The sequence below is a fragment of the Paramormyrops kingsleyae genome, chromosome 18 (genome assembly GCF_048594095.1).
Source record: "Paramormyrops kingsleyae isolate MSU_618 chromosome 18, PKINGS_0.4, whole genome shotgun sequence".
Taxonomy (NCBI): domain Eukaryota; kingdom Metazoa; phylum Chordata; class Actinopteri; order Osteoglossiformes; family Mormyridae; genus Paramormyrops; species Paramormyrops kingsleyae.
The window spans coordinates 28,790,455-28,813,892 of NC_132814.1; the positions used below are offsets into that span (position 1 = coordinate 28,790,455).

General features: G+C 44.1%; 1 protein-coding gene across 2 annotated transcripts in view; it reads left to right on the forward strand.

Moving 5' to 3' along the window:
• LOC111833675 (palmitoyltransferase ZDHHC9-like) overlaps positions 1–22,465 on the forward strand; it is a 46,973-nt gene extending 24,508 nt beyond the window's left edge. Inside the window, exons 2-9 of one of the 2 annotated variants that reach the window (XM_072702143.1) lie at positions 11,333–11,493; positions 13,329–13,487; positions 14,680–14,817; positions 16,283–16,329; positions 16,787–16,891; positions 17,425–17,528; positions 17,758–17,851; positions 18,844–22,464. In XM_072702143.1, the coding sequence (XP_072558244.1) occupies positions 11,333–11,493; positions 13,329–13,487; positions 14,680–14,817; positions 16,283–16,329; positions 16,787–16,891; positions 17,425–17,528; positions 17,758–17,851; positions 18,844–19,224 (1,189 nt within the window). In that variant the 3' untranslated portion in view covers positions 19,225–22,464. Of the gene's footprint in view, positions 1–11,332; positions 11,494–13,328; positions 13,488–14,679; positions 14,818–16,282; positions 16,330–16,786; positions 16,892–17,424; positions 17,529–17,757; positions 17,852–18,843 lie in introns of both variants that reach the window. The other variant, XM_072702144.1, reaches the window with a different exon arrangement.
• The last annotated feature ends 973 nt before the right edge of the window (positions 22,466–23,438 follow it).

The window sequence follows — 23,438 nt, forward strand, 5'->3', positions numbered from 1 at the left end:
CTCAGGTTATCCGACCCGTCCGACTCAGCCAGAGGGGGGCGCCGTAGCACCCCCCAACACGTTTTGGATGATATCTCCTGTCCTGTTTGTCCTACCATCGAAATTCTTTTTTCTCCTGATGCAGACAGCCATGCCCTACCAAAAAGTCAATGGGACCATGAAGCTCCGCCTACTTAGATTTTTTGCTAATTTGCATAATTTGCAAATCATACTTTTTCCTTAAAGTCCTGGCTTGTCCTACCAAATCAGACAAATGAGGTGTCAGACGAATCAGAAATCTCAGCTGATCAAGAATCATCCACAAAATTCAGACATTTTTATATCATACGGCCATTAGCCACGCCCAAACAATATCAAAATTTGGCTCATTTTGGTCTGACTGCCATAACTTGGCCGTGCCTTGGCCTACCTTGACCAAATTTTAATTCCTACCTCTATACTATATTGTGGGGACACTCTCCAAAGCGGGCCTCAATTCGTCAATAGGGGGCGCTACAAATACCAAATTCTCATATCTCCTGACTGCCTTGGCCAATCCAACTGAAATTTGGCAGACTTATACTAGGACCCAGCCTGAGCACAGAAACGTACAATGCCAGTCATAAATCATAAAAGATTGGCCGCCATTAGCCAATCAATATGAAGCAGCCATTTGACAGGCTTAACGATGACCAATCAAACCAAAATTTGGCTGGTTCATTCATCCTCTGACCATCTGCAAACCCTGTAAAGGACAACTGACTCGGCCAGATGGGGGCGCTACAGTGGCCCTATTTGCATTTCTGCCTATTTCTACAGAACTATCAAGCCTACAGTTGAAATTGATGGCCCGTCCAATTCAATATGTCATGCCAAACCCATCCACATATGTAACTTGGTTATACATTGTTATGTATTTGCATGATTTATATTTGTCTGAAAACAGGCTTTTTCATTAACCTACTTTGATTTTTGCTACACCTACATAAATCTGGTGTCATTCAAATCAGAAGACAGTCCTTTTAAAGATTTTGGCAAAAAATCTTAAACTTTCAGTAAGGTACGTTCAATAGCCAAACCATGACCATACTGGTGCCATGTCCATTTCAATCAGACAGCTATACCTCAGGCATGCTTCAGCCAATCATTACCAAATTTATCTCACTAATGTAGGGCTGTAACCCAGACAGAACCTCCAAATTTCGTGTCGATCGGTCAAACGGGAGCGCTACAGCCACTGGTTATATATGTCTAAGACCAACCTAGGCTAATTCAGCTAAAATGAGTTACCAGGTCAGGTAGGAAGGTGTCCAGCGATCCTCACCCATTTTACCAACAGCAGCGGGTGGCTCAGTGGGCTAAACTTGCGTGCTTGTAATCAGAGGGTCGCCGGTTCGAACCCAGCTTCGGTGGGTACTTGAGCTAGGCAGCCTGATCTGCGCAGCATGCACTCCGTAAAGCAAGCTGCGGAGACGTAAAGGTGTTTTCCACATGAGGGAAAAAAAATAAAATAAAATTTTTATTTAACCAGCCATTCAGACAGGCTCAGGCACTCCTCCAAAAGGGTTCGATTATAAATTTTTTTCTTCCCTAAAACTTAATGCCCAGCCTAAACCATAAGTCCTAGGCTGACCAAATTTGGCAGTAAGATGCCTATTGCTACCCACTACTCAGCCCCTCCGACTCATCGCAATTAGTCAGAGGGGGGCGCCATTGCGCCCCACAACACGTTTTGGTCGATATCTCTTGTCCTACTTGTCCTACACTTAAATTTTATTTCAAGTTCAATTCACTTTGTTGTGCCAAATCCAGTAATATATATAACTTGGTTCTCCATCTTTGTGTTTTTACATGATTTATATTTCTCTGAAAACAGGTAATTTCGTTCACCTCCTAAGATTTTCACCACACCTACATAAGTCTGTTGTCATTTAAATCAAGAGAGTCCTTTTAAAGACTAAGGGAAAAAACATAAACTTTCGTTAAGTTACGGCCACCAGGCACACCCTGACTGTACTGCAGCCTTTCCCATTTCGATCAGACAGCTATATCTTAGGGATGCTTCAGCCAATCATTACCAAATATCTCTCATTAATAAAGGGCTGTACCACAGAGATACCCTGCAAATTTCATGTCGATCGGTGAAATGGGTGTGCTACTTCCACTGTCTATATGTGTCTAAGACCCACCTAGGCTCATTGAGCTAAAATGAGTAACCAGATCAGGTAGGAAGGTGTCTACCGATCTCACCCGTTTTAACCACAGCAATGGGTGGCTCAGTGGGCTAAACTTGTATGCTTGTAATCAGAGGGTCGCAGGTTCGAACCCAGCTTCGGTGGGTACTCGAGCTAGGCAGCCCGATGTGCACAGCATACCCTCCGTGAAGTGAGCTAGCGAGACATGAAGGCGTTTTACCCACGCAGGTCAATGAAGCTTATATTATTGTTAATTAAGACCTGCTCAGGCACTACTCCAGATGGTTGAACAATAATTATTTTTCTTCCCTAAAACTGAATGCCCAGCCTAAACCGTAAGTCCTAGACTGACCAAATTTGGCAACAAGATTCCTATTCCTACCCACTACTCAGTCCCACTGACCCATCCCAGTCAGTCAGATGGGGGCACTACAGCACCCCGATTTGCATTTATGCCTATATCTCCAGACCTGTCAAGCCTACAGTTGAAATTTATTGCCAGTCCAATTCACTATGTCCTGACGAATCAAACTGCATATAGATCTTGGTTCTACATCTTTGCCTTCTTGCATGATTTGCAGATGTTTTGAAAACAGGTTTTTTGTTAACCTCCTAGGATTTTTGCTTAACATCCTTAAATCTGGTGTCATTCAAATCAGAAGACAGTCCTTTTAAAGATTTACAGAAAAAACTTAAACTTTCGGTAAGATAAAGCCACCAGCCACACCCTGACTGTACTGATGTCTTGCCTATTTCAATCAGACAGCTATATCTCAGGGATGCTTCAGCCAATCATTACAACATTTGGCTCACTGATGTAGGACTGTACCACAGAGAGACCATACAAATTTCATGTCAATCGGTCAATCAGGAGCGCTACGCCACTGTCCATATACATCTAAGACCCACCTAGGCTCATTGAGGTAAAATGAGTTTCCAGATCAGGTAGGAAGGTGTCCAGCGATCTCTCCCGTTTTACCAACAGCAGCGGGTGGCTCAGTGGGCTAAACTTGTATGCTTGTAATCAGAGGGTCGCAGGTTCGAACCCAGCTTCGGTGGGTGCTCAAGCTAGGCAGCCTGATGTGCACAGCATACCCTCCGTGAAGTGAGCTGGGGAGACGTGAAGGCGTTTTCCCCACGCAGGTCAATGAAGCTTATATTATTGTTAATTAAGACCTGCTCAGGCACTACTACAGAGCGTTGAACAATTATTTTTCTTCCCTAAAACTTAAAGCCCAGCATAAACCGTAAGACCTAGACTGACCAAATTTGGCAACAAGATTGCTATTCCTACCCACTACTCAGTCTCACTGACCCGTCCCAGTCAGTCAGATGGGGGCACTACAGCACCACGATTTGCATTTATGCCTATATCTACAGACCTGTCAAGCCAACAGTTGAAATTTATTGCCAGTCCAGTTCACTATGTCATGACGAATTTCAACTGCATATAGAACTTGGTTCTCCATCTTTGCCTTTTTGCATGATTTATAGTTGTTAGAAAACAGGTTATTTTGTTAACCTCCTCCGATTTTCGCCCAACATCCATAAATCTGATGTCATTCAAACCAGGAGACAGTCCTTTTAAAGATTTAGAGAAAAAACTTAAACTTTCGGTAAGATACAGCCACCAGCCACACCCTGACGGTACTGGTGCCTCGCCCATTTCAATCAGACAGCTATATCTCAGGGCTGCTTCAGTGAATCATTACAAAATATGGCTCACTGATGTAGGACTGTACCACAGAGATACCTTGCAAATTTCGTGTCAATCGGTCAATCGGGAGCGCTACGCCACTGTCTATATACATCTAAGACCAACCTAGGCTCATTTAGCTAAAACGAGTTACCAGATCAGGTAGGAAGGTGTCTACCGATCTGACCAGTTCTAACCACAGCAGCGGGTGGCTCAGTGTGCTAATCCTGTGTTCCTGTAATCAGAGGATCGCCGGATCGAACCCAGCTTAGTATTTTGGTATGTCAGCTAGGTATCCTGATGTGCACAGTGTACTCTCTGATGTTGACTGGCCTGTTACACCTGCACTAAATGCATCTCCATCATAATGTCTGCCTACTACTGAGACCGTCCTGCTCTGTCCTACATCTCCTATCCTGTTATGGCAGTCTAATTCTGTCTCACTTTCTACTACCCTGGCTGCCGGTTCTCTGCCGTTATTCCTCTACTGTCCGACCAGTCCGATTGTCCTGCTCTTTGGACCCTTTCGTAACTGCTTGCAGTTTCTAGTTATTATTATTATTATTATTTTTCTGCCCTAAAACTGAATGTACAGCCTAAACTGTAAGAGCTAGACCAACCAAACTTGGTCAGATGATGTCAATTCCTACCCACTACTCAGGTTGTCCTACCCAGTCCTGCCAGCCAGATGGGGGCGCCTTAGCGCCCCCCAACACGTTTCGGTCGATATCTCCTGTCCTGTTAGACCTACAATCGAAATTCTTTGTTCTACATATACAGACAGCAAAGCCCTACCAACTTGCCATTTGGACTATGAAGCTCCGCCTACTTAGATTTTTTGCTAATTTGCATAATTTGCCAATCCTACTTTTTCCTTAAAGTCCTGGCTTGTCCTACCAAATCAGACAAATGAGGTGTCAGACGAATCAGAATTCTCTGCTGATCAAGAATTATCCACAAAATTCAGACATTTTTATATCCTACGGCCATTAGCCACGCCCAAACAATGTCCAAATTTGGCCCGTTTTGGTCTGACGGCTATAACTTGGCCGTGCCTTGGCCTACCTTGACCAAATTTGAAATGCTACCTCCCTACACCATTCTGGGGACACGGTCCGAGGCGGGCCGCATTTCGTCAATAGGGGGCGCTACAACTAAAAACTGGCAATATCTCCTGACTGCCTTTGCCAATCTAACTGAAATTTGGTAGATATGTACTAGGAAGCAGCCTGTGGTCAGTCACCTACAATGGCAGTAATTATTCCTTAAAGAGTGGCCGCCATCAGCCAATCAAAATCAAGCAGGCATTTCACAGGCTTCTCAATGACCAATCTAAATCAAATTTGGGTGATACATTTGTGCTCTGACCCTCTGCCTAAACTGTAAAGGACACCTCACTCGGCCAGATGGGGGCGCAACAGTGACAACTTTTGCATTTCTGCCTATTTCTCGAGAACGGTGAAGCCTACAATCGACATTTCTTGCCAGGTCAATTCAGTACGACATGCCAAATCAAACAACATGTAGAACTTGCTTCTGCATCTTTGCGTTTTTGCATAATTCATATTGGTCTGAAAACAAGACATTTCGTTAACCTCCTAGGATTTTCACCAAACCTACACAAATCTGGTATCATTTAAATCAGGAGACAGTCATAATAAATAATTCATAAAAAAAATCATAAACTTTCCATGAGGTATAGTCACCAGCCACACACAAACCATACAGGTGCCATGCCCAATTCAATCAGACAGCTATATCTCAGGCCTGCCTCAGCCAATCATCACCAAACTTTAATATATCCTGTAGAATAGTAGTCCGGAAGGGCCCTCCAAATTTGGTGCCGATCGGTCAAACGGGGGCGCTACAACAACATAACATGTCTGTATAAACCTTGAAAATCAGTTCAACTTACATTTATCTCATTTCTGTTCTAGTGACATGTTACTGGTTAAAATATTTTGTACTGCCAGTTCTGTGAGTCATGCCAAATCAAGACATATGCAATGCCCAATGATAGTCATTTTCATTCCCTTGTGATGTTTAAAAACTTAATAAATAACATATTACTGTAACTTCTACAATGTTCAGCCCAAGTAGGTCATTCTGGTAGTACATCAATCAGGACATTGCCATTATGGATAATTCATAAAAATATCTTAACCTGTACGCTATGGCCACCAGCTACAACAAACCTGCACCATATCCATGCTCATTTCAATCAACCATCTAAAGCTCAGCTGTGCTTCAGCCAATCCTCATCAAATTTGACGGCCTAATGTAGTAAGGGACCTCAGACAGACCCTCCAATTTTGGTTCCAATCGGTCAAATGGGGGCGCTACAGCCACTGTCCATATATTTCTAAGACCCACCTTAGCAAATTCAGCTGAAATGTCCTTATTTCTCATAAAACCTTGAAAGAATTGTTACCTTTCCCTTCACCTGAGTCCATATTTCTTATTCACTTTCATTTTTCACCGATTTGCCTCATAGAACATTATCAGACTTAATTTACACATAAGAAGGCCTGAAAGTATTGAATACAATTTCTAAAATGGAGCGCTGACTCCACCTGCTGGCCACACTGTTTCCATGCCCATTTCATTAAAATAGCTATATCTCTGGCATGCTTCATCCAATCCTCACAAAATTTGACGCACATCTGTGTTACTAGACTTCAGAAAGACCTTCCAAGTTTGGTGGCAATCGGTCAAACGGGGGCACTACAGCCACTGTCCTAATATGTCTAAGACCAACCTTGGTTAATGCAGCTGAAATCTGCTTATCGTTTATTTAAAAATTAAAAAATTAATCACCTTTCCCTTCATCTAAGTCCATATTTTTAATCTGCTTATATTTTCCTGCCATTTGACTTTTACAAATCTTTCAAACTTCAATCTTTCTTCAGGCTGTGTACACTGCAGCAATTACAATTTTATAATAAATTGGCCAGCAGGTGGAGTCAGCGCTCCATTTCAATAATGCCTTCAATACTTTTAGCCTTTCTCCTGTCTAAATGTATAACCTAGAATATGATACAGCATGATATTACTGCTGTTACATGTCACAATACGCAACTCAGCACTTTGTTAAGAATATGCAACACAGCCTATGTTTACACAGGCAGTATAAAAAAGAAAACTCTGTAATATCTAGACTTACCAGACCAGGTATGAAGGTCCCTAAATCTACCAACTAGTCAGGCCATCTGACCCAAACCATGCATTCAGTCAGGCTAAGGCACTCCACCACAGGGTTCTACATTCTGTCCTACATTTGCTGACCTGTTAGACCGATACTAACTAATCTATATCCTGATTTCTACCTACTACTGAGACCATCTGACCAAAACAATGCATTCAGTCAGGTTCAGGCACTACACCACAGGGTTCTACATTCTGTCCTACATTTCCTGACCTGTTAGACCGACACTCAACAATCTACATCATGATTTCTACCTTCTACTCAAACCATCTGACCTAAACAAGTTCTGTTCTGTCTGACATCTGCTGACCTGTAGTTCTGTCTGACTTTTTAGTATCCTCCTCTACGGTTTGCCCTACATCTCCTGTCACATTAGAGCTACGCTAAATCTCCATCCTGTTATGGCAGTCTAATTGTTGCCCGGTCAATTAAGTACGACATGCCAAATCAAACAACATGTAGAACTTGCTTCTGCATCTTTGCGTTTTTGCATAATTCATATTGGTCTGAAAACAAGACATTTCGTTAACCTCCTAGGATTTTCACCAAACCTACACAAATCTGGTATCATTTAAATCAGGAGACAGTCATAATAAATAATTCATAAAAAAATCATAAACTTTCCATGAGGTATAGTCACCAGCCACACACAAACCATACAGGTGCCATGCCCAATTCAATCAGACAGCTATATCTCAGGCCTGCCTCAGCCAATCATCACCAAACTTTAATATATCCTGTAGAATAGTAGTCCGGAAGGGCCCTCCAAATTTGGTGCCGATCGGTCAAACGGGGGCGCTACAACAATATAACATGTCTGTATAAACCTTGAAAATCAGTTCAACTTACATTTATCTCATTTCTGTTCTAGTGACATATTACTGGTTAAAATATTTTGTACTGCCAGTTCTGTGAGTCATGCCAAATCAAGACATATGCAATGCCCAATGATAGTCATTTTCATTCCCTTGTGATGTTTAATAACTTAATAAATAACATATTACTGTAACTTCTACAATATCCAGCCCAAGTAGGTCATTCTGGTAGTACATCAATCAGGACATTGCCCTTATGGATAATTCATAAAAATATCTTGACCTGTATGCTATGGCCACCAGCTACAACAAACCTGCACCATATCCATGCTCATTTCAATCAACCATCTGAATCTCAGCCGTGCTTCAGCCAATCCTCATCAAATTTGACGGCCTAATGTAGTAAGGGACCTCAGACAGACCCTCCAATATTGGTGCCAATCGGTCAAACAGGGGCGCTACAGCCACTGTCCATATATGTCTAAGACCCACCTTAGCAAATTCAGCTGAAATGTCCTTATTTCTCATAAAACCTTGAAAGAATTGTTACCTTTCCCTTCACCTGAGTCCATATTTTTTATTCACTTTCATTTTTCACCAATTTGCCTCATAGAACATTATCAGACTTAATTTACACATAAGAAGGCCTGAAAGTATTGAATACAATTTCTAAAATGGAGCGCTGACTCCACCTGCTGGCCACACTGTTTCCATGCCTATTTCATTCAAATAGCTATATCTCTGGCATGCTTCATCCAATCCTCACAAAATTTGATGCACGGCTGTGTTACTAGACTGCCTCAGCCAAGCTGCAAAAGACCTTCCAAGTTTGGTGGCAATCAGTCAAACGGGGGCACTACAGCCACTGTCATAATATGTCTAAGACCAACCTTGGTTAATGCAGCTGAAATCTGCTTATTGTTTATTTAAAAATTAAAATATTAATCACCTTAACCTTCATCTAAGTCCATATTTTTAATCTGCTTATATTCTCCTGCCATTTGACTTTTACAAATCTTTCAAACTTTAATCTTTCTTCAGGCTGTGTACACTACAGCAATTACAATTTTATAATAAATTGGCCAGCAGGTGGAGTCAGCGCTCCATTTCAATAATGCCTTCAATACTTTTAGCCTTTCTCCTGTCTAAATATACATCCTAGAATAGCATACAGCATGATATTACTGCTGTTACATGTCACACTCCCGCAACTCAGCACTTTGTTAAGAATATGCAACACAGCCTATGTTTACACAGGCAGTATAAAAAAGCAACTATGTAATATCTACACTTACCAGACCAGGTATGAAGGTCCCTAAATCTACCAACTAGTCAGGCCATCTGACCCAAAACATGTATTAAGTCAGGCTAAGGCACTCCACCACAGGGTTCTACATTCTGTCCTGCATTTGCTGACCTGTTAGACCGATACTAACTAGTCTATATCCTGATTTCTACCTACTACTCAGACTATCTCACCAAAACATTACATTCAGTCAGGTTCAGGCACTACACCACAGGGTCCTACATTCTGTCCTACATTTCCTGACCTGTTAGACGGACACTCAACAATCTCCATCCTGATTTCTACCTTCTACTCAAACCATCTGTTGTCCTACCTGTCCTACCTGTCCTACTTGTCATACCCTTTGGACCCTTCAGTAACTGCCTGCAGTTTCTAGTTATTATTATTATTATTATTATTATTATTATTATTGTTGTTGTCATTATTGTTGTTGTTATTGATTGGCATAATGAATACATTTTATTAATTTCTTTTTAATAAAAGGGTAAATGGAGTTTATTTTATCCCATGTCCGATGAGGATGGATACTGAGCATGCACTATAAGCTGGCAGGATGCGCAGGTCTATATATATCTGTATGTGAGTCAGCCCTCTATGGCGTGGTATACAGGGCCGCTGTGCAGCTCAGCGGGTTCAGAGGCCGTGCCTGTGATGGGACAGTCGCTGTTGGCACTGATGTCGCCGTTGGGCCCGTGAGCGTGGCCCTTAGCCTCCAGGGACAGTCGCTGTGTCGGATCCCAGGGTTGGCTCTGATGTCGCCTTTGGGCGCGTGAGCGTGGCCCTTAGCCTCCAGGGACAGTCGGTGTGTCGGATCCCAGGGTTGGCACTGATGTCGCCGTTGGGCCCGTGAGCGTGGCCCTTAGCCTCCAGGGACAGTCGCTGTGTCGGATCCCAGGGTTGGCTCTGATGTCGCCTTTGGGCGCGTGAGCGTGGCCCTTAGCCTCCAGGGACAGTCGGTGTGTCGGATCCCAGGGTTGGCACTGATGTCGCCGTTGGGCCCGTGAGCGTGGCCCTTAGCCTCCAGGGACAGTCGGTGTGTCGGATCCCAGGGTTGGCACTGATGTCGCCGTTGGGCCCGTGAGCGCGGCCCTTAGCCTCCAGGGACAGTCGCTGTGTCGGATCCCAGGGTTGGCACTGATGTCGCCGTTGGGCCCGTGAGCGTGGCCCTTAGCCTCCAGGGACAGTCGCTGTGTCGGATCCCAGGGTTGGCTCTGATGTCGCCGTTGGGCCCGTGAGCGCGGCCCTTAGCCTCCAGGGACAGTCGGTGTGTCGGATCCCAGGGTTGGCACTGATGTCGCCGTTGGGCCCGTGAGCGTGGCCCTTAGCCTCCAGGGACAGTCGCTGTGTCGGATCCCAGGGACAGTCTCAGTCTGTTTTCAGTTGTGCGGATTTTGGGATAAAACCGTACACTAAATAAAGATATGACATGTATATTGTCTTATTATCTTCTTGGTATAAAAATGCATCATTTTAAGATCTTGGATTTGAAGATGGTGTCTGCACTCCTCTCTCTTGGAGCGACCTCTCTTCCCCAGGTCTAGATCCCGTTACCCCAGTAAACAACGCCGCCCTGTGCTATTTATTCGGCAAGCCGGAACGGCTGGTCACAGCGCTTGGCAGCCAGTGACAGCGCTTGGCAGCCAGTGACAGCGCTTGGCAGTCACTCGTCTTTTCTCCAAGCAGCTTTCATGACTTTAAACAGTGGCGCTTCGGTTTCTGCTCCTTGTAGGTCGAATGTGAGCGTCTGAAACACACCACAGCACATACATCAGGAAGCTTCCTTTCACACTTAGAAAAATACACATCGCTGCCACACAACCAAGGCCACTGGAAATTGTATTTGGTACCGAACTGCAGTATGTTAAGTATGCTTGAACATAGCTCAGTGGCACGTATTAAGTAAGCAAGACATCCAAGACAACACATAAATTAAAAAGTAGATTAGTTGGATTTGAGTAAATATTGCTATTTGTGATGCCAGTATTTAGTCTAGCTCGCTTTTCTGTATTTTTTTTTTAGATTGCAAAATTCGGATGGACTGGATGAATATTACAGCTCACAGCCATGATCAGTTTTCAATGACTATAGATACACTTTTGTGTGTGACTTTCTTATGGTGCTTTTTGACCCTCACAGGTGCCCGTACCTGGCCGTCCACCTGTCTCCTGCTGTCCCCATGTTTGCGGCCGTGCTCTTCCTCTTCGTGGTGGCCATGCTGCTGCGGACCAGCTTCAGTGACCCCGGCGTGCTTCCGCGGGCTCTGCCAGAGGAGGCTACCTTCATCGAGATGGAGATCGGTGAGTTCTCCAGGCTGCTTCCAAAGACACTGAGCCCCAGCGTCACTGTACCGCCCCCCCGCTGAAGATTAATCCCTTGTGAGATGAAAATTTAGACGCATAGATCCTTCAAGTAGACCAGTGTCTCTGCTTCCGTGGCGATGGATCCTTCCTGGTGTTCATGAACAAGCTCCAACCTGATCCCACATCCATGTTATTTTTAGCTGGTTGCATTTGAGAAGCAGCTTGCTTTCTGGTTGATGTTGCACTATGCCAAGTCAGTCTAGGTGTATTATTATATAATGGGATTCTAAACCGAGATTTCCCAAGACATTTGAGAAAGGATTCAGGAATACAGAGCAGACGGAAATAACTTATTTTTATATATTAATTTTAAAAATCAGTGGGAGAAAATGACAAGTATGGCAGAAACAGTTTGTTTTAAAACTTGATCTACTGAAAAAAACGACCCACCAAAAACATTTGTTATTTTAATTGTTTTTATGAATTCCTTTATAGCCTTCACTTAGTTAAGGAAACAGTATGGTCATGTTTATCAGACGGGCGGTTTGCCAGCCCTGTGTAAGAGGACCAGAGGCATGAAACCACAGCAATCTCCCTCCACGAGCGTCAGCCGAGGAGCAGAATCAGACGCGCAGGGGGAAGGCCGCAAGATGTCCATCTCCTGCCCAGCCCTCACCTCCCCCAGCGAGCGGCAGCTACAACGCGCACCTTTACTCTGACCTTGGGCATCTAGTGAAACGGCCATAATGAGCTTGGCAGCAGGCGGATGGCAGTACACGTCCTCTGACCGTGTCTCAGGCAATGTTTCTGTAATCCACCAGAAATAATTTCAGGGGGGTTATTTGTGTCAGGGGGTGGTTTCCACTCTGCAGTCCCCTTTCTCTTCGTCGACTAGCTAAACAAGATTAATGCCACTTAAGATCTCAGTGCTTTCACGCATATTTATCTTTCTGCGGGAAATAAGAATGAACAAACGGTTCTTTGAATAAGAGTACTAGGTCTTAGTTGCCATTATGGACCTCTTGGTTTGTTCATTTGAGGTTTAATGGTTTATACAGACATGTATGAAAGAAAGACTTTCACAGAATTCAGATAATTCCGATTTTATTTTTACATCAGTGTGATCTGATAGGGCAAATAGGGGACTGCAGTGACCTCATATGGTTGATACCTAACTCGGTTTGGTGACGATGTTCCTGAAGTGTGTGTCCATTTGACGGCTGATTGTCAGTGATGCTATCGAGGGGGGGGTCTAATGTCATGGGGTATCTTCCTGGCGTATTGGTATTCTGCAGTGCTCTCTGAGACATCCACGCCAGACCGGGCACCTTCATGCTGACGCTTGCTTTGGTATGACAGAAAGTTCACACTTGTGCTGATTGGCTCATTAACTTTGAAGGTGTTGTGCACAATATTTCATGGTGTTTGCCAGTTGTGCCCTGTGCTTTTAAACCAGCAGGACGTTGTTTTCTTTCTTTCTTTCTACATTACTATAGTAACGGCCAGGGGTGCCCAGTCTTTCAGTTAATTTATAACAACAGCCAGTCTCTCAACACAAATCTGTCTTTCAGTGCAAGTATAAACATGGCAGGCCTTCAGAGCACGAAAACGTCTAATCGATATGAGTTTTTACAACCTTAGATGCAGGCACTGTGTTCTGAGGCAGGATATTTTTACTCGTTCCCTATCGTGGTCCTGTGTCCTGGTTTTGCTCAGTACAAACCCAGCACTGCTGTGGATTTTCACGGCACAGCCTTTTATCTGGGATGTGGTGCAGTGTGGCAGCACTGCCTCAGACTAAAGGTGCCCCCTCCTGTGTCCTGCCCTTCCAGAAGCAGCCAATGGCAGTGTCCCGGCGGGACAACGCCCTCCCCCACGCATCAGAAATGTCCAGATCAACAGCCAGATAGTCAAGCTGAAGTACTGCTACACCTGCAAGATCTTCCGGCCTCCCCGAGCCTCGCACTGCAGCATCTGCGACAACTGCGTGGGTGAGTGAGGCCTGGGGACCCCCCCTCCTGCACTGGGCACTGTGGCTGGTGCAGAAGAAGCCTCTCTTGCCTTGGAGCTGCTCTGTCTGTGCTGACAAACCAGAAACGTTCAGTGTTACTGAAGGTGCACTTTTGGTTTAAGAGCGGCAGAGGTTATAGCAGTGACTACAAATATGTGGGGGGGGGGGGGGGTTTGTACTGCAATTATATTCACAAAGTCTTGTTTAGCCACCGTTTAATTTGCTCCCTTTTGAAATTCCACTTCAAAAATCAAAATCCTGGCAATTATAAAATTTGTAAACAGAAAATTATGACATTGAAGGTTGTGAGAGTGGATGGTTTGATATTAGAGAAAGAGAACAAAATTTTAAATGACCTTGAGCTGTTCTTCTTACAGGTAAGGTGGGTGGGGGGGCTGCAGAGTAAATGAGAATATTTCGAGGGTCAGACACCAAATTGGCTTCACTCATTCTGTGCTTCTCAAACTTCCTCTGTGAAGCTGGAGCAACATAACCCCAATCTCCCCAACACACACAAACACACGCACACACACACACACATACACACACACACACACACACACGCACGCACATGTAGGGTAATCATATCCTTATGGGGACTACTCATTCATTTCAATGGGAAAAATGCTACCGCTAACTATGACAACCTTAACCCCTACCCTGCCCTAACCATAACCATACGTAACCTAACAAAATACAAGAGTTTTTGCATTTTTAGTTTTTTCATAGCAGTCACCGATTTTTATAAAGTAGAGGGAAAAAAGACAGATATTTATCACGTTATGGGGACATTATAGGTAAACCTGCGCGCACGCACACACACACACACACAGAGGCAGGAAGAACAGATATTTTCATTCAGGATCCCCTCAGCACAAACTCACAGTCAGCACCTGAGGCAGTTGTGGGATCTGCGCAGACACAGCCAGTCTGCGTTCTGCAGCTGCAGCGTGACTCAGCATTCGGGAGAGGAATGCCTTGTTGGGAACATTAATCCAGGCTCCAAGCCTCTTAAAGCTGTCCTGCTGATATTAGACTCGGGGCTCTGTACTTTTCTGACATTCCACTCAGGCCAGTGCTTCCGCATCTTTGATGATATGCAGTATATTCACAAATTACATTCTGAAATTCTTTTCCACCATCCCCCATCCACCACCTTCTCTCACCCACAGAGCGATTTGACCATCACTGCCCCTGGGTGGGAAACTGTGTGGGCAAGAGGAACTACCGCTACTTCTACCTGTTCACACTGTCGCTCTCACTGCTCACCATCTACATCTTCGCCTTCGACATCGTCCACGTGGTGATGCGTAAGTGTCCTCTAGGGGGCGATCTGGGTGGTTTTATATCCTAGGGGCACATTGTAGAAGAGATGGCGAGGAAATGGATAATCCAAATTATTTCCTGTAGTCAAAAATACAGTTTAAGCAGGAGCTTGTTAAACGTTTCCATGATATTAATCTGAGGCTAGGTCACATGGAGAGGGGTGTGGGTGGACGGAATTTATAGCACTAAAGAGAGAGGGAGAGAAATGACAAAAAGTTGCTCCCCACAGTTTGGTGTTTGGCTTTCATATTTAGTGCAGTTAATTAGCTCTGAGCCTGTAGTCTTAATTCAGTCCTGGAGGTTGTGCTTAGTGCCTGAGCCTAAGCATTACAAATCATCTTGGCAAGGCTGGGAGCTTATGGTAAGTTAGGGAAGTGAGTACATGCTGTGTGTGTGTGTGTGTGTGTATACATTACATTGTGGGGACCAAATGTCCCTACAATGTGATAAAAACCTGCTATTTTGACATTGTCAGGATCTTTTATTCCAGTCCCCATAAGGGGAAACTTTATTTTATAATAGTCTATGATTGCCACCCAAAAACTACAAATGCCAAAAGTTACTTATGGTTAAGGTTAGGGCTGGGTAGGGTTAAGGTTGTCATTGTTGGGATTAGGGATTTGCCCATAGAAATGAATGGACAGTCCCCACAAACATATGAATACAAACATGTGTGTGTGAGCGTGTGTGTGCAGATTTTCCTGTGTTTGGGTGGCTATGAAATTGGGGAATTAACGCTTGAGGAAAGCAGACATTGTGGGGCTGTGTGTCTGTGCAGCTTAATTACAGTGTAATCAAAGGGCTGTGCAACCTAAGGAAGAGCATGGAGACATGTGAACGCAGACGGGGCCTTTGCTGTGTGTCTCTGCAGCTTAATTACAGTGTAATCAAAGGGCTGTGCAACCTAAGGAAGAGCATGGAGACATGTGAACGCAGACGGGGCCTTTGCTGTGTGTCTGTGCAGCTTAATTACAGTGTAATAAAAGGGCTGTACAACCTAAGGAAGAGCATGGAGACATGTGAATGCAGACGGGGCCTTTGCTGTGTGTCTGTGCAGCTTAATTACAGTGGAATCAAAGGGCTGTGCAACCTAAGGAAGAGCATGGAGACATGTGAACGCAGACGGGGCCTTTGCTGTGTGTCTGTGCAGCTTAATTACAGTGTAATCAAAGGGCTGTGCAACCTAAGGAAGAGCAGGGAGACATGTGAATGCAGACGGGGCCTTTGCTGTGTGTCCCAGTGGCGTTTTGTTACACAACACCTTGTTCAAGGAGCCACCTACATCCATGAATAATGATCCTATATATATATATATATATATATATATATATATATATACACACATCTGTGTGTGTTCCCTCTGTAAGAAGTGTGTTAAAGGGTGTTATAGAGTGTGAGAGAGTGCTTTTGGCCCCATATCACTCCTCTGTTGCCTGCGCTCCCCCACAGGCTCGGTGGACTCGGGATTCGTGAGCACCCTGAAGGAAAGCCCAGGAACATATCCTTTTGACGTCCTTTTGTGCCGGAGGAGTTTCTTACAGCCATGTTTTCGGCTCTGATAGAAGAGCAGATGGGCTGCTTTGGTTTCAGCATTAATACTACCCACCGGCAAACATGACCTCTATGGAAAACCCGCCAGGAATCTACACGTGTATTTAAACAATGACGAAGGGGGCTGGTCCATGCATAAACAACCATAAATTCTAATATCAGCACCTGAGGATTAGTGTGTCGCTGAATGGCCCTACGGAAAAGCTGTATAAGCAGTATTTGTATTTTTTAAGGTTTATGGTTAATTCGTAAGTTGTGCTGTTCTTCATAAGCTATCATATCTATTGCTACTAAGATATATTGTTTGTCAAAATTAACTGGAGAAATAAGCAATGAACCAATGATCCTGAAAGGTGCTGGGACCTGGCTGCTTCTGGTCAATGTTTTCCTTAACTTTCCATCACTGTGGTGGAGGTGGTCATCTGCTTCTTTACTCTCTGGTCTGTGGTGGGACTGACCGGTTTTCACACGTACCTAATCTCCCTCAATCAGACCACCAATGAGGATGTGAGTACTTGTCACGTGACCTTCTGGTGTAAATGGCTGGTCTATGCACACTGTGTTTTGATGTTCTGTCCACGTAAGGAAGGCAGGCCCATGGCCCACATTACATACATCTTCCAGATTCTGTGAGACGCTCTTTCAGCTGCTTGCATGATATGGTCCAATGTGTCCAACAAATTTCCAGTAAGAAATAAGAACTGAAATTCATATGACAGTTACAAATCACTGTATACACAATTAACTATACATATCTTTTATAAAATAAAATATTTTTTTTTTAATCTGCTTTTCAGGATCATATGTATTCTAAAAGGAATTCAGTCTTGAAAAGTCATAACCAATTCATTTTGAACCAGATGTTAGTACTGCGAGTTTGCTTTTTGAGTTCTGTCTTTGTACTGAAATGTATCCTTCATCCCTGCTGCCCAGGAAATGGTCATTACATCCTTTCTGAGCCCACAGCTGACTGCTTCATCTTTTTTGACTCCAGTCTGAAGCCAGGCTCCTTGAAATCCTCTGCTGTTTTTGCTGCACAGATCAAAGGCTCGTGGTCGGGGAAGAATCGCCTGCAGAACCCATACAGCCATAAGAACATCATGAGGAACTGCTGTGAGGTGCTCTGTGGGCCTGCATACCCCAGGTAAGTCACAGGTCCACACTGAATATCCACACTGCCTGTAGCTGCCTCCCGCCCGCCTCTCGCCCGCCTCCCGCCCGCCTCTCGCCCGCCTCTCGCCCGCCTCTCGCCCGCCTCTCGCCCGCCTCTGCCGTCTGGCACCCAGCTAGCGCCCTGCGTTATTCTCGGTTCCCCGTTCCTGACTGTGACGTTGCTCCCATTCGGGGTGAGTGACGGTGTCTGCTTTTGGCAGCGTGCTGGACAGAAGGGGACTGCTGTTGGAGAAGCCAGGTACTCTCGCCATCCAATTGGCAAGCAAGACCAGCGGCCTGGAGCTACAGATTGCGGTGAGCCAACTGAAGTGCCCTCGGGGTTAGGGTTAGGGGGCCAGGGACGTGCCTGCACAGAAAGGTACATCACATACAGGCAGCCCCTGGGCAAGGAACGTACCACTTACAGACAACTTGTACTTACAAAGGGACTGCCTTAAAGCCTATTATATTAAAAATATGAGTTAAATACAATGGTTCGTAATAACGAACGCACGCACTACTTGGTAACGCTTGGTAACGCTCATCATGAACACATTACATGGCTTCAGTTGTTCATCGACTAACGTTACAGTACAGTAACATACATAGTTACTTGCATTATTGTTATATTATTATTACGATCATTGCATACTCTATTATTTTCATTCTGACTTACATACAAAGTTGACTTAAAGATGGGTAGGGAACAGATCTCGTTCGTAATCTGGGGACTGCCTGTAGCTCTCTGTAAAAATCTGCAAGGGTTTATTGTTATAGACAGCCGAGACTGTACATCAGACCAGGAGTTAATCAATTGTCCTGGATTACCTGTAAATTAAATTTCAAAATATCCGGGGTGCTTCGTAGTGGAACTTCACTAGTGGTTGTACGCGTAGGTTTTATAACTGGTATTTTTTTTTTGGTTCTGTATCAGAAACAGCCTGACTATATCACTCCTGCACTGTTACCATGCATTTATAGCTTGAGAAATCATATTTGAAAAGCTCAAACATTGAATATAAAAAACAGATCCTTGCAGAGTCCTAGAAAATCTCACTTTTATAAATATTTCAGGTATCTCAGGGTATTTTGAAGTTTAACAGTATATTTACGTATGTTATACTGCAAAATTGAACTTTTCTTCTTATTGCTCCAGCAAGAAGGATTATTTTCTGAATTACAAATTAGAAATGTTGTGTTTTTCCAGAATAGATGTTTTATATATATGGATTGACAAAACATACCTTTATACTTGAGTGTATTGTGATGGCCAGCTTTTCAGTGCGCTCTCCTTTATTCCGTGGCAGAAAGCCAAAGCAGCAGCCTTCTTGCGAAAGCAGAGCTGCGACGATGCGGAATACAGCGGCCCATCTTCCACGTGGAGCAGTGCTTCACTGAAGGAGAGAGTCTCCACCGTTAAGGGGAGGAGCCCCATCGCCAAGGAGAACGGCCCTACCCCTAAGAGCAAGAGCATCAACCCCACAGAAACCATCTCAAACAGCAAGGAGCAAGACCCCACACCCAAGGAGAAGGCGTCTGCTCTGAAAGAGAGAGTCTCCTGTTCTAAGGAGAAGAGACAGTCCTCGAAGGAGCAGGGCCCCCCGCCCAAGGAAAAGGCCTCTGCGCCCCCCCTCGCATCCCCCGATGACTTAACAGATACTTTCCTAGAAAAGGAGAGAGTACACTAGCCAAACTAGACTGGGAAAACCCTTCACAGTATTATTACTAACACAAAACCTATATGTTAAAGAAGGACATATTTTGCAGTGTTTAGCATTTCCAAGGAAATATATACCTATCAATCTATGAAACTGACCGGACGGGAATTGAAAGCAAAGCATTGTTTGAACGTCATTTCAGCGTGTCGGGACGAAGCGGGAACCTCAGGGTCCTCCGTGCAAACTGCACATCGGGCATCTGCTCGGAGAATTCAGGAGGATCAGGACAGAGGTTTTCTTTGCCTGCAGAATGACTGGAGTGCATTGTTTCTCAGTCCTGTCCAGGAGGCCCATCCTAGTAATGCTAACAGTCCTCTTCATCCTCATTTCAGTAATTGTTAAAAAAAACTGATGGACGAATCAAAACTCTTCTTGATATGTCTGTCACAGCCTCTCTGCCAGGCACTTATGAATCTTCCGGAACAAAGAAAAGACACAATCACTTGCCAGCTTGTTCGGTTTTTTTCTATCAGCCTCTATGCAATTCAGAGAATTAATGGCTCAAAAGCAGGAATGATGGGTAATTCCATGAGAGAGAGAGCGTTGGCTGTGATGTGGAATTGCCAATATTATCAGCCAGGATTACTGGCTGTAACCTTAAAGCTGCAAAAAAACATCAACAAAATGTAGATATGTCCATGTCTCATACTTGCCATTGACACTGGTGTTTATAACCTGCCAGTCACAAGGAACTTTTTTATGGTAACAGCATTTGCTGGGAATTGTTGAGCCCTGAGTATTTTTCACTATTTCCAATAGGCGACGGCCCCCTTACCCTGCGCCTCCGCTTCCACGCCGCTCACTTCGCTTTATTCAGCCAGGTATCATGTTGCACTCAGACAGAATCATTTCAGTTGCTTCACAGCGCACCTGGGGGCTCCCGTCAGGAGTGGGGGGGTCTTCCACAGCCACCGGCACACCCATGCTCACGCTGGCTCTGGAGGCGGCCGCGGTGCCGAGCTCGTCCCAGCTGTCCGTAGTGAACCGTACGTCTCGTCACCTCAGACAGTGGAAGGTTGATAATCGTGCCTTATCTCGAAGCTGCACTTTCGCATGTGACCTCGGCCGCCCACAGACAGGCCCTGCTAATGTTAATTCCGGGCACACGTCAAACATTCCTGACAGAACGCCTGCCGTTACGCGTGTTTGCAGTATTATGGTGTACGTGACATTTCGTCACTAAGGAGATCGAAGCAGAGTCGAAACATTGTAAAAGTCATTGTTTGGCTTTTATATACAGTACATGTACACATGATGCCCCTACTGGGGAGATGTTCAGAAGACTGTGTAGAAATGTAAAGAAAAGCGAAATTAAGCTCGGTGGCATGCATCGTCATTATTGAAGTGTGTATCCAAACTCCACTCTCTGTCATGTCGTTTTTATTCTGTTCTCCGTAGAATTAAGGTTAACATTAAGGTTAACATTAAGGTTATGATGCCAACTCAGAAGCTCTGTGCCACTAATCTATTGTACAGTAATAGATGAATGGAGATCTTTATTTCATGTGTAGTTCTGTCTAACATATTTTGTTTTTGTTTTTTTTACACAAAATTGGGTTATCGTGGTTTGTAGGACAGTGGCATTAGATGGTTGGGGGTGATTTAGGATTTGGAGTTCATACTAATTATGATGGACTTCATTGCTATTAGTTAGTCATTGATAAAGCCATTCCCCAAGAAGATAATCAAGCCTTTTCTGCAGGAAAAACTGCAGTGTAATAAATTTGGGAGAGAAGCAGTGCTGAGGTCAAGCAAATTTACTTTGCAGCCTTGTGATTACTGTTGATGATGTAATGCATACTTCCTTATATGGACATTATACATAGGTCCTTATCTGGACATTATACATACTTCCTTATATGGACATTATACATACTTCCTTAACTGGACATTATACATACTTCCTTATATGGAATTCAGAAGCTGAAGGGTTCGCACAGAAAGCAAACGACCCTGAGGTACGAGGGACTGAGAGGCTGCTGATTCCTTTGTGCATAAAAACTTATTTAATCAAACTTATAGAGCAAATAATAAAAATGCTTTACTTTATAAAGAGACCTCAAGGAAATTTCTAGAAAAGAATTCACGTGGAAACGGATTAATGAATAGAATATGTAAAAGTAAGGGATTAAAAAAAAACTCCGGTTGGTAGGATTAGATTACTGTAACTGCTCGATCAGAACACTGTACAAAAGGATTTGATAGTCTTGTACCCTGTAGTAAACATATTTCTCTTGGACCAGAATATGGTAGGAGTATTTAACCAGTTTGTATTTACATTCAAAGTCATACAGAACACTGCCAGAATGCTGAACTGGAGGAAGATGATTGTTTGTTGGTTTGTTTGTTTTTGTTTATATTTATTTATTACAATCTCTTGTTAAAAAGTCAGGCAAGTGTCAGTATTTACTTATAATTTAATAATTAAAAATCGCTGAGAGAAAAACTTTAGCACATTTAGGTATTGTGTAAATAATCGTTTGATTCATAGAAAATGTATGAATGTGCAGAAAGTTAGGGAGACGCCAGTTAAGAGTGAGAAAAGACGTGTTTATTGTGATCAAAAATGACTTTAATGTCTGATTCTGTATCACAAAATTAAGTTCATAGTTTCATGTGGACATTGAAAGACTTTGTGACTATAATTGAGTCTTTTCAGGTGTTTATGGGCTTGTAAAGGATATACTGCTCTTTCTGCTGGATAAAATTCTGAAATTTAACATAATCCTTCCCTTTCCCTGACTTTCAGGTGATGGTAACTGTTGTTATGATAATCCTAACTATGCCAAATTTACATGATAATCCCAGGGATTCTGAAAGCTGCAGGTACTTCTTCGGTCAGGATTAGGAAATGGGGGGGGGGGGCTCTTGTGCCGAGAAGGACAATCTTTTGTTCTTTTTAACGTTTTATTCGTTGGCAGGTGGTTCTGCTCGTAGCCGAGCTCATCTTATCGTTTTATCATTCACTGTTGGGTGTCCACCCAAGAAGTCTTTGACAAAGCCTTTAATGATACAGTAGATTAATCGTAATGACTGGTGAAACACTGCACTGTTCAGTCACACAACAAGACCATTACATTATGATTACCTATGTTGTGTGAATTCATTAAGAACTAGAGAAGCGTTTTTCCATGGGCTGTAACTGTGGATTTCAAAGCAGATGATCATACTTTAAAAAGTGTAATTATATATATATATAAATATATATATATATAAGATTCTTCTTCTTCTTCTTCTTCTTCTTCTTCTTCTTCTTCTTCTTCTTATTATTATTATTATTATTATTATTATTATTATTATTATTATGGAGATGGAATACTTAAGGAACTGCTTTGTATCACTGGTGATGGTTATCTTCGGTCATACAATTAGCTCAGGAGATTTTGATCCAGGGACAACCAAAATCTGAAAATGTTATCACTTATCCGAAGGCTGGCGTGATATCATAGTAGCTCACGTTTGCCTCACATCTCCAGAGTTGGGTGGGTTTAAGTCATAACCCTCCCCCCTGCGTGGGGGGGGGGGGGTTGCATGTCCTCCTTGTGTCTTGTGAGTTTTTTCCTGCAGATCAAAAGCATTCAGTTAGGCTGTTTGCTGTATCTAAGTTGCCTGTAGTGTATCGATGTGCCTGCAATGAATCTGGCATCCAATCTAGGGTGTCCCCCGGCTTTGTGCCCTGCGACGGACCGGCATCCCATCCAGGGTGTCCCCCAGCTTTGTGCCCTGCGACGGACCGGCATCCCGTCCAGGGTGTCCCCCGGCTTTGTGCCCTGCGACGGACCGGCATCCCATCCAGGGTGTCCCCCGGCTTTGTGCCCTGCGACGGACCGGCATCCCGTCCAGGGTGTCCCCTGTCTTTGTGTCCTGCGACGGACCGGCATCCCATCCAGGGTGTCCCTCGGCTTTGTGCCCTGCGACGGACCGGCATCCCATCCAGGGTGTCCCCCGGCTTTGTGCCCTGCGACGGACCGGCATCCCATCCAGGGTGTCCCCCGGCTTTGTGCCCTTAGCTGCCTGGGACAGACTCCGGGCCCAGGATGAGTGTTTAGAAGATGGATGGTTGGGATTTATTTCCAAGCCAAGTGTAACAGTGGGTTATTAAAACAGAAAAGGCAACTGGGTAGTTAAAAGCTGACGGATGTGTGGAATGTGTGCTCTGATGTTATATATACAGGTATCACTGA